Source organism: Erpetoichthys calabaricus, chromosome 9 (assembly GCF_900747795.2).
Source record: "Erpetoichthys calabaricus chromosome 9, fErpCal1.3, whole genome shotgun sequence".
Lineage (NCBI taxonomy): Eukaryota > Metazoa > Chordata > Cladistia > Polypteriformes > Polypteridae > Erpetoichthys > Erpetoichthys calabaricus.
In genome coordinates, this window is record NC_041402.2 from 68,697,024 (window position 1) to 68,709,314 (window position 12,291).

Below are 12,291 nucleotides of genomic sequence, written 5' to 3' on the forward strand. Positions count from 1 at the left end.
CAACACCACCGTTAACAACCAATTTTTATTGAAGTCAAAATGAAATTTTTGGGATTTCCAAACTCATTTCGCTTCTGTGTAAAAAGCCGTCCGCCAGTTGTTCGACCTTTCAAATTCCGCTACTGCACTTTCAGATGTACAGAGCTGTACGATTTTGGACAAACATTTTAACTCTTTGAGGGCTGAATATTTTTTCCAAAAAATGATGCTTTCACACAGAAATCAACATAAAATGTCTGTTGCTGCATGCTATGGCTGCCAGTTTGCCAAGAATAAGCAGCAGGCTTGCTGCCAGGCTGCAACGGTGGCGGTCACGGTCACAGTGCATTACAATCTGGATTCTACCTCTTGTCATTTTTAAGTGGCAGTCCTCCCTGATGAACACTGTCAGTACCACTACTAGCTGAGGACTGATCAGCTGAACATTCGTTTTTGATCACTTGTATCCAAATCTGAGTCCGACAAGTCATAGTCCAGTTCAGAGATGATAGGGAAGACGTCATCCACGTAGCATTTTGCTTTTCGCATTCACTTTGATCTCTCGCCAGATCTCACTGCCATTTTTGCCGTTGTGTGCACCTTGCTACTCACGTGAGCGCAGGTAATCTCGGTCATACCAATGAATCTAACTTTCCTTCTAGCAACGAGAGTCCAATGTAACGATTGGTTTACAGTTGATTACCATCCTCAACTCCTCCTTTTGACAAAAGTCGACATCAGCCCTGAAAGAGTTAAACTAAAGCCAAGTCCGCCTTTGCCAGCATTGCTGCCTCCCGCTCTTTATCATTGAGGTTACTGTACACGTGTTTCGCCACAGACGGATCAGAATGCAGGCGCAGCGTTCAATGAATTTACACCGAATGCTCCATGTTCTGTATATCACTTATTCAAGGGTCGTGCTACAGGAATAAGCTCATTCCTTGTGTAAACGGTGTTGCTCTACTGCCTGGACATCCACATTTCTCAAACTGTTATTCATCAAATCTCTCTAAAGAAAGCACCACTCCAATTATTTCTTGTTTCTCTTGGTAGAGGCTGTCTTAGGGTGGCCACTACGGCATTGATGTGCTACTTTACCCATTTTCTGACACTGCTGGCGCGCATACAGCCACATAGGCATGCACTCTGAAGTTACCCTGTAGGGGTTGGCTTCTTCACAAGAAATTCAAACACCGCACACTGAAGAAACACATCCTTGGAGCCACTGAAATATGCACATGTAACCGTCGCAGATGAAATTGCTAGCTACGACACTTCGCCATGGTCAGGTATTTCCTTGTAATTCCAATATACTCGTTGCTTTTGTATGATCCTTGGAATCTCAAAAGTGAAAACCTAAACGCTGCAAGTAAAAGGTGTAAAGTAATGCAATTCTGGAGTGAACCCTCATGTTTCTAAGAAAGAAGAAGCTTAATAAATGTTAAAAGTTTCGGTTCTTAGGAAATGCGTCAGGAATATTAGCTAAATGTGTCTGCAACGCATTTGAGCTATCGGATGCGAAAGGGAAGAAGAGCACACTGTCTTAAAAGTCGTACTCATCTACCAATTTACTAAATGATACAAGTGTAACCATTAGACGACGGCATCCATACCAGAATACACTGTACTTCATCCCAGAGAAATCAACATTGTTAGACCTCGAAAAGAAACTTTTTCTTTATGTCAGACTGACTGGTGAAAATCATGAGGCCCTCACTGAAACCATCAGCACTTACAAAAGACCACCTGTGCATCACTTACTGTAGCATTCCTTCAACACGCTCTCAAGTTTGAAATCGCCAGCCCTGGTCACAAGACGGGCAAACGGAAGGCTGCAAGATGCAGCTTTCTGCCGTAATCACACTGGAAAACAAAGATCTTGCTTCCTGAACACTTTGGGTGCATCTTATGGATTCTGGCCTGCCGAAATCACCTTTAAATTTTCCTAACACGTACTGTCATGTTCCAAGCACCCGTTTTTTGTGATTTCCTCTCATATTGCAAATATACAGTAGAACAACTACAACTGGAACATCTACAATGATCTCAAAGTAGTGGAAGTGCAGCCTGGATACACCAAGTGCTGTTGTGTCATTTGAGAAAGCGTCTCGTTGTGTTAAAAAGAACAGGCCACTCTATAAGCATTTAATTCCAGGGCAGAAACATTTGGCACATAAATCACGCATCAACCCAATAAAGATATTGTTCCCTCCTCCACAAACAAAACTTGGACTGATGAAAAATTCTGCGAAAGCAACAAACGAGGAAGGTGAGGAATTTCAATGTCTGACATTTTTGTTGGTCCACAAATCGGAAACGTCATCAATGACAAGCGGTTCAAAGATCTGCTAGTGGGGCTGGAGGAAAAGCATGGAAGACGTCCAAGGATGTGTCTGAGAATTTTCTTAGCGACTACAGAGCATCAAACTACATCCAGCTGGTTGACAACATGCTTCAAGCATACAAGATCCTAAAGTACAACAAGTCACTAAAGACTCTCGATCTGCATTCACACTTGGACTTCTCGTCAGCTAATCTTGGTATGTATTCAGTGATGAGAATGGCGAAAGTTAACATCAGGTCATATAGCAGTGTGTCAGGGCAAGTGGAACCCATCAAAGCCGGACGACTACTATCGGACAGTGAAATGAGAAGCATCTCATGCCAAGCACAAACGAAAATCAGTGACAAAACACCTGAACAAATAAGATGCATCAGTGATTTAACACACTAAACTCAATAAAGGTTAATTTTATGCTTTTGCAAATTCCTACATGAAATTATATTTGCGTTCACGATGAAGCAATCTATCATAATTGCCAAAAATCTTTCAAGGAAACAAAACTTTTGAAAAAATGTGTTTGCTGTCCAGCGTAATTAGAGCATTAGCAAAAAGTTGAGGAGAACAGAACATTCAGCGCAACAAAGCTCACCAGTCTGATCCATCCGATTTCTCCAAAACAGCATCAAGTCGCATTTTGAAGGTCCCTGACTTACGTGAGTGCACTGCTGTTTCTTTGAACCAAGGAGATCAAGAACTTGAAAGCATTTGTTTGACTTCACACTCTTGGCACTAGCTGGGTACCTTTTTTATGAATCGCATCAGTTTCCATCACTGAAGATCATGCAGAACATCCGAGGAGGCCAAACCCCAAATGCTGTCAATTGTAAAAAGTTGTCCTGCTTGGAGCAGTAAAAAACTAAAATAAAGTGCAAAAAGAACATCTAAAAACCAGCAGATACAAACAATAATGTCAAGAATGCTTTCACATATTTTGGATATTGTGATGCAGACTAATATATTTACGTATTTTTTGACTAGCAGGGCTGATGGTAAAGATCAACAAATTAATCTAAAAAAAGCAAAGAGCAAATTAGAGTAAAGACAACAGGTCCCAGTTAAATGAAGATCTAATCCAACATAGGCCTACTGCCAGCTCTTTAGTCCTGTTTCTTTGTATAGAATAAGAGAAGTGTCTCCAGACTTGTGTCCTGGTAAAATGCAAATCTGAAGGCAAACCTTTCCTACCGCGCCACGCACTCCCATGACATCTGCTCCGCCGGCCAGGCCCAGGTGTGGTCTCCCTACTCGAATGCTGGAGTTATTCGGCCTGGTCTCGGCTGCAGTGGGATTTGGCATTTCTAGTGAATTCATTATTTGGTGTGGTGCAGGAAGGAGATAAAACAACAAGAGAAAAAGTACAGGCGGTATGTTCTGGAATTTTTAAATATTCTGATAATTATTTCACAATTCAAAGTAACTCAGTCAACATATTTTAGCAAAGTAACCTTTTCAAATTTCAAATTGTGACAGCGGCTTTGTGAAACACTATCAGAAGATGGCCTCCACAGATTGTCTCACATCCACTCTCTTATTGCTGCCCTCCTGTGCAGACACACATCCACAATCATGAAATGGAGGATTTTCAAGTTTTACAACAGAGTTTCCTTATTTTTCCTTTGCAAATTACACACATAGCCTCTTACACAAAAGGTCTATATGAGACACGTGTTGAATTGGAGCCAAAAGTAACGGAAAATAAAAAGTAACTGCTAAAACGGCCTTCTTAAGCACAGTGTACATTTACACGTGGGTCATTTGTGTGCCTCAAATATTAAAACACAAACTGTATAACTAACACGTACTCCTGTATGGGTATGAATGCCATGCAGACGCCTTTCTCTGTAGGCCTAGCAGACTAATGCTTTATCCGCAGTACTGTAAAATAAGGGCTCCGTTAGACAAGCCGTATGCGACCACAGCTAAACTGGCATTGTTTGCCTGCCTAAGGAAAAGTCATCTCACATAAAGGAGCACTGCAATTATGGGGTAGAAGGGTCCTGTCATCAGATTGGCCGGCCCAGCACTAACTTAGCTGTGGAATGGCCAGTAAGGGGAGATGGCCTGTTGGCTGAGGTGTCTAGGACTCTGACTGGGTCTGGCTTGTCTGACTCCTCTTCTACGATCTGGCTGTGGTTTCTAGGATTAGCTGATGGAGACACTGCATTGTTTCTAACTTGGTTTTGAACAAATCTGTATCCTCATATGTGATAGTTGTGTGGTAAAATCTATTCTTGCGTTTTGCACTGAGAGTTGTCATGGCACTCTGTGTCTGTACTTGGTGAGGAGTGCTGTGCGATAACAAAGTACTTTGTATTGTTGTATTGTATTTCTGAGGTGGCAATGAGAGATTAGCCACCTAGCTCTGTGAAGAGGATGACTCATGCTCTGTTTTGTGTGTACCCCATTTTTTTGACACCCATTGAACACACAACCAACCTGAAAGGGGGTCTTCTCTATGAATTGCCCTTCCCAAGATGTCTTCCATGTTTTTTCTTGTCTCCTTAGGGAATCAAGGCTCAAAAAAGAGGTCTCCATTAAAGCCAATTGGGGCTCCCCTGTGTGATTTTGGGCTATACAAGCAATAAGTTGTTGTTGTTCAGAGCAAAGGACACGCAGCCTGCCAGTCTGTGGTTTTAAACAACAACTAAACACACACTTGATACACACATTGTATGCATAGCAAACTTGCCAACATTGGTCAAATTGCTGTCCTCCATTTAGAACAAAAATAATCATTCATTCATTCATTTTCCAAGCATGCTTAATCAAACGTCAGTTTCACAGAGAGTGTCCCAGCAGCATTAGACACAATGGAGGAATTCGCCAGTGTAGAGACCTTCTGAATGCAAAATCTAAGATCAAACGTCAAGACAAGTTTAAAGTACTGTATAGGATGATACAAAATCAAATACAGAAATATGATATCATGGAGGCAGCAAGGTGGCACAATAGTTAGTCCTGCTGCTTCAAAGCTCTGGGAGACATGAGCCAATTCCCCACCCTTGTCACTCTTTATCTGGACATTGCACACTCTCTCCATGTCTAAGTGCCGCGATTGACATCAGGTGTAAGCACCCTGAATTGGAACATGCGAGTTCACAAAATGGACAGATGAATGAGTTTCTTGGCAGCGCACCATTCATTGCTACCACGTGTGTTTTTTTTTTTTTAATTTATTTATATAGACTGGCCACATAGCCAGTGTTTAGTGTTTCAAAAGAGAATAATTTAACTGAAGAGTGCCCCTCAATAGCAAGTAGGGGAAGGTAGGAGCTTTTATGAACAAGATTATTTTTGAGAAAGAAATCTGTTTTCTTTAGTATGAAAGCTTGATACGCTGTCGACAGCCAAAAGACGTACACATACGAGGGGGTACCCAAAAATAACCGGAATCTGTACCTGGCGCACACATACGAGGGGGTACCCAAAAATAACCGGAATCTGTACCTGGCGCACAATCTAGGTGTAGCATATATACAGTGCTACAGTCAGCTAAGGGGCGTTGCTCTGTATTGTTCGTACGGCATTCCGTGTCAGTTTTTCTTGGTACTTATTAAATGTGCTCTGTGATTTTATTGTGATGGGTGATCATAAAGAACAGCGAGTCTACGTTAAATTTTGTTTTCTCTGTAGTGATGCTTGAAACTTCTTTTAAAGAGGAAGCTTTAAGTAAAACACAGGTCTACGAGTGGTTTTCGGGTTTCAAATGAGGAGAAATGTCAACTTCAAGACCAATCAAGATCTGGTCGACCTTCCACAATTAGGAATGACGAACATCTTGATAAAGTTCGGAATGCAATTTACGAAAATCGTTGGTGGACTATTGAAGAGATTTCTGAATTGACTTGTGTGTCTTGGGAGTTCCTGACACCTTCCCTACTCGCCTGATCTTGCTCCGTGCGACTTTTTTTTTGTTCCTGCATATGAAAAAGGAACTCAAAGGAAAGGGTTTTTATACCTGTGGAGGAAGTCAAAGAAAAAATCGCTGCAGGCATTGGATAACGCTCCTCTTCAGCAATTCCAAAAATGTTTCCACCAGTGGGAAAACCGTTGGGACAAGTGCATTCATTCACACGGAGAGTACTTTGAAGGAGACTAAACTTTCAATACGTAAAAATTATTAAAACAAATTTTTTTTTCCAATTCCGGTTATTTTTGCGTAACCCCCTTGTATTTTTAATGTTTCCAAAGACTATAGAAAGAACTATTAATGCTGTTTAATCTTTATATTTTTGTTGTCTTTTTGTTTTGTTTGGTGACTGCAAAAGGAGTTTAAATTCAGAAAGAATTCTGGAATGTTTGTGTTCCTGTTGTGCCAGAAGTGAAAAGCGGATGTTAGTCTTACAAGTTTAGTGCCAGCCATTGCAGGTCCCAGAAAACAAAAACACGTCATAGCAGTAAAAAAGCACTCTTTCACTCAATTCTAATTTCTTAAAAAATCCAAAACATTATTACGAATGCATAAGAAACTACTGTCATTATCTTCTAACTTATAAAACATTGAAAAGCTGCAGTTGTGGTTTTGTTGATAATGTAATAAACGTTTAAAAAGTAGTTTTACCAAATGCCATCACTAATGTGGTTCACCTTAACAAACTCTGACAGCCTACATTAGTTAGGGTGAGCTTCACTGTTCTGGAACTGGGGTATAACTGGGCAAATAAAAATGAAATAGATTTTGATGGAAACACGCATTCTTGGATCCCCTTACTGCTGTTCGACTACCGAATCCTGTGCTCAAAACTATGAGAACTGACTTATGTGATACAAATCTTACAAAACTGTTGGAGGTCATAATTAAAAAACAAAAAAACAAAAAAAAAGAAAAGTATGATCCAAACAATCATGACCACTATGGCAGACTAGATTATGATTAATATCACTAATGTGTAATATTTACATTCAGTGATCCCAGACCCAGCGGTGCCTGTGCTGCAAACCTTTTAGGGCATTGCTATACATTAGGAACATGCTTCAGAATGTACGATTGGTTTTCCCTTTGCTTTCACATTTACTTGAACAACACCAATATTACTGAACTTTCACATCATTTCAAATGTTAAGGAAAATGAGGGAAAAAGACTGTTGGCCATGTGTCAGCAAGTCTCAACCTAAAGGACTTCACCTCAGCCATGCACCTCTTCTATTATGTGAGTAGAGGGTCGTAGATTAGCAGACTAAATGGCTCAACGTGATCAGCACACACAAATGTGAGACAACATGAAAGGAGTTTGCATGAACCCCATCATAAATCCATAGCCTGGGCTTGTGTAGCATGCATTTCTTATAAAACTAGTGACACCACTCAATATGCAGTCACAAATATGGCACATCATTCTCCTTACTATTTCACGGGGCAAATAAATAGCTTCATCTATAGTGTGTGAGTGTGTGTGTGTGTGCATACACAAGACCTAGCAGATCAAAAACAAGAATGAGCTCATAAACTCATAAGCTGCAGAGGCAATAGATCACTTCAGCAAAGGCTTAGCCCTTCTTAAAGTTCAAAGAAAAAGAACAGTAAAGCATGATTATTCAACTTATTATTATTAATAAATTCCAGCATATTAATTAGCCTGAAGGGGAAAAACAACGAACGTAAGGTGTTCCACTTAAGAACCGATGATGCAGCAGTCACTGATCAATCGTGATGGAGGGCAGACACTTGATTTAGGTCATTACACAACTGTCAACACTTTTCTGTAGTGCCATACACTGACACTGGGCCGAGACAATATATTTTTTTAGCACACGCAGGACTTATTTTTATAAGGACTGCATGGTCTCTCTGTGATCAGATGCAAGAGCCGCCTGCGTCTTACAGAAAAGTGGACAGCCACAACACAAAGATGCACGTGATATTGAGGTGGACACATCTCTCCAGCTGATGAACGGTGGGGGAGCACCCAAACTAAAAAAGATAAAGAAATTGATCAAAAAAACAAGCAAAGCTCTGCAACAGAAATGCATTGGCACCACGATCAGAAGACTTGAACGTTACATTCACAACACTGAAAAAAATATTCTGGGTGCATAAATCTACCCAAACACTCCGGTCACAAGTTCTCAAATCCACTTTGCATCCTGCAGACAGCTCCAAAAACTCAATGGGAACTGTGAAAGACGGTCCAAACCCTCTGGAAGTACATGGCAATGTGGAACACCTTAGCTAGCCCTAAGTAAACATTTTGGTCTGCATGTTTTCTAGCGCAGTAGAAGGAACAAGCAGAAACACGGACTCAAGATGAATTTTTACTCTGTTCCCGATACAGGCTGCAGAAGTTGTGCATATCACTTATATTAAGAAAAAGATTTGCAAGATACAAAGAAGTTTTTTTCTCCTGAGTTGTCTAAACAGATTGTTAAAATCATTTCCAAGTGCAAAGATAATGTCAAAGACACACAAGCCCCTAAACAGGCCTTCAACTGAAGTGGAAATAAGACACTCACAAATCTAAATAATAATTAGTATTAATAAAAAGTAAGTACAAAGCTCGCCATCAAAAGCCAACGTATTTGCACGCTGATAACCTGGAATTCTCCTTCTACATTTTACGCAGTTCCAAGTACTGAATATTTCCCTCCATTTTTGAAAGGCCTGTCAAATCTACAGGGAGGAAGTAAGTGCAAATATTGTCCAGTTCCATCCTACATATAGCCTCTGGTTTCTTTTGTAGACACTGCCCTGTAGCAGTCAATAGTTAGGCTTCCATCGAGGGTGAACAGCTTTGACCTACATATAGCAAGAGGAATTGTGAGGGTCAAGGAGTTGAGAGATGCCCACTGTACGAGGTGTCCACACACTGCTGAACTTACCACAGGGAGCATTTACTGTACTTGAGGAAATCATCTGAACAATTTCTACACAGAGGTCAACATGTGTAGGGGAAACCCTTCTACTCCCTCCCCCCCAAAAAATTGGGTCATCCCCCAGCCCTCTTAAATGACTTTTCCTGTACGTTTCCTCATTTCCCACAGCCAGACCGATATTCCAACTCTTGAAAGAAGCCACACATTCCCATTCTGCTCCTCGATAAGATAACCGACCAAAGTCCCTGTACTCCTGAATGAAGAACGAGCCACCACGCAATCTGCTTTAGAGCAAGACTCAGCAACATGCACCGGTCCTTTCCAACAGGACAAAACAATCCTGTCCCCAGGGATTCAAGGACGTTGTGCAATTTTTGTGAAGGTATTCTGTTGGACAGCAGTGAATGGTTCCAGAAAAGAGAAAGTAAAAAGACACATGATAGATATGTTAACGTGTTGTGCTACTTGGCAAGTCCTCCTCGACCCGCCATGCGTGCGTTAATTATTTTGCTTCAAAGCCTTCACACTTCTTATAGCCATGTCAAATAGAAAACTTTAAAAGAGCAGAAATGTTCAGTTCATTTACTGCAGAAACTTAAGTTGAATGTCCTACAGACCCTGCAATCTGCCTACTGTCCTCACTATGGCATCAGAGGCTGCCAAGCCAGGGAGAGGATGCAGGCCTGAGATCCAATCTGAGCTTCAAACATCTGCCACATGAGCAGTAACTAAATAGTAAAAAAAAAACGATCACACATACACACACGTGTGTTTATGTGTGTGTATGTGGACAGTGTATCTCCCAGTTCTGGTACAAAGCATGCATGCTTGAAAAAAAGCACCAAATAGAAAAACAGTTTAAAAAAAAAAAAAAAAAAAAAAAAAGCACGGAAAATGCTTTTTAGCTAGACAGGTCTTACATACATCGCGAGTCTTCACCAGCATATGTTTGCCCCTCTCTCTCACCCTGAGCATTACGTCCTGTTTCCAACATGCAGTGTGCCTCAAAACCTGCCTTTCCTTCTATGGTAAAGATGCTTTTTCAGAAACGTCTCTTTATCTAAAAGACAAGTCCTGCAGAATTCATGGGCCTGCTTCCCCTTCTTCCTTTCTTTCTTCCTCTCTCTGCTGAAAATCCAGGTTGGACTGACTCCCTTGGTTTCAGTGGATTAATTAGGGTACATGTAAGCAGTCCAATCCAGGCAGAGGTAAGCAGGCTACATTTGAAGGAATCCAGGAGCAAACAGTTTGTCACTGGTCAGGATAACTGGGTAACACTCCATGATGATGTTCCATAAAAGCACTGCAGCTAGGATCTGGTGGTAAGCTGCTGGGAAGCAGATCTGTCTCTGAGCCAGCCTGGGAATCTGGGTATAGATCACCTAGACAAAGAAATCGGTACAAAGTAATGCATTAAATGGATATGCTCTTTATGTAACTTTCAGCATTTGTGAACCAAACAATATTTTCAATATGCTGGACATCCCGAGGAGACAAAATGTACTGTAAAAAGTGACATGTAAAAAAGAAGACAACACAGAAGTCTTGTTAACACTAGGCCTCACTGTACAGGTATTAGTAGACATGCTATGCTGCTATGTGTTTTTCTTTTTAGTAGACAAGTTGCTAGTATGACTATCATCTTTAACAAAATTCTATTAAAAACTAAAGATGACAACTAAAGGTTTTTTTCCAGAAGTCTGTTCATACTCAAACACCGTATCATTGCATACTCAATCACCTAAATGAAACGCGTAGAGATGAACAGTGGAAGTGCTTTCATATGGCAAGCTGTGTGGTCCAGTGCTTAAAATCATGAAAACAATTTAAAAATCTTGTCTGAACATCAGTAAAGTACACAAGGTGGTGGTACTTACTGTTGGTGCCATCTGCTCCGCTCTGTGAGCCTGTGATATGGTGCCAGAAGGCACTTCGTGGTAAAATTGCAGTAGGGGTACATGGGTATGATCCTGCCTCTGAGCCTTTGGATAATAGCTGGAGAGCAGATGAGAAAATATATTTATTATAAGATGACAAAGGACCATTTTAATATTGCATGTAAATGCTTTAAAACAAGTTTGACTGTCATAATTTTACAAGAAAGACCTCCACCCTACAGTTTTATAAATGGTTGGCAAAGGGTACATCCTGAGTCTGTTATCAGATGTATGTGTCTGGTATTCAGCAGATGATGAATGCTTACGTGTCAAGGTTCGGTTTTCTAATTTTTAATGTATTGTTTCAAAGTGCTCAATGATCCTACTTTTAAGAAGCATGTGTACATTCACTACCTAGGGGATGGAAATGGCTTCTCTGTAAACGCCAATGATAAGAGATACCTACTGAAGACAACATATGGATATACATTATTATTACATTGTTAACTGTGAAATTAAGCTGATAAAAGCTACTGTAATACTGTATGCCTCAGATGACATGTACAGTAAACTGGAATGTTTCAGTTTAAAATAATATCAGTAAATAGAATGTAATATTTGTCTTTCCAAAAAAAATCCAATTCCTGTGCAATGTAAAGGGCAAATAATATTCTTTCCAAAATCAAACAATAATTATAAAGTGAAAAGTCTTCCCAAGTTTTGAATGTTAGAATGTCTGAGGTCAATACAGTGCTTTGCAGTGATGCATACAATCAAGCGGTCAGAAATTGGTATTGGCCAGTATTTGATTGGCAATCATGAATAAGTGGCAGGTACAGCATTGTGCCAATTTTATTAGCCACATAACATGAGCCTTCTGTGTACTCCGAGACTAACTGCTTGATTTGGTGGCCTGTATCTTTTAAAGAGCAAAATAATGTGGGAATGACATGCTTCAGTTTCAGCTAACCTGAATAACACAAGTCACAAATACATTTGGACATTGCTAAATTGATAAATTGGCAGAGTTAATCTAAATTTTGCAAAACTGCTTCAGGTGTTTAAATGATGTGGATTGCTCATGTAGCGGTAGAAGTGGGGCTTGCATTGCATTTTCATTTTCATGTAAGCAGTTTATTGTTTTCATTTTACAATGGCCATAGCATATTAGTATAGATTGCTACTAAAAACTACAGGTTTCAAGTATTTTCTATGCTGCTCTATATTCCTTTGAGGCCGATGCACTTATTTTCCTAGAGAAGTATGATACAATTAGTTGAC

At 40.3% G+C, this 12,291-nt stretch overlaps 1 protein-coding gene across 2 annotated transcripts in view; it reads right to left on the bottom strand.

Annotated features, from left to right (window-relative positions):
* Positions 1–6,268: 6,268 nt before the first annotated feature.
* dok4 (docking protein 4) overlaps positions 6,269–12,291 on the bottom strand; it is a 263,114-nt gene continuing 257,091 nt past the window's right edge. For both annotated transcript variants that reach the window (XM_051932134.1, XM_028809691.2), the window contains exons 9-10: positions 11,011–11,128; positions 6,269–10,515 (exon numbers count right to left, since the gene is read on the bottom strand). In XM_051932134.1, the coding sequence (XP_051788094.1) occupies positions 10,385–10,515; positions 11,011–11,128 (249 nt within the window). In that variant the 3' untranslated portion in view covers positions 6,269–10,384. The remainder of the gene's footprint in view (positions 10,516–11,010; positions 11,129–12,291) is intronic.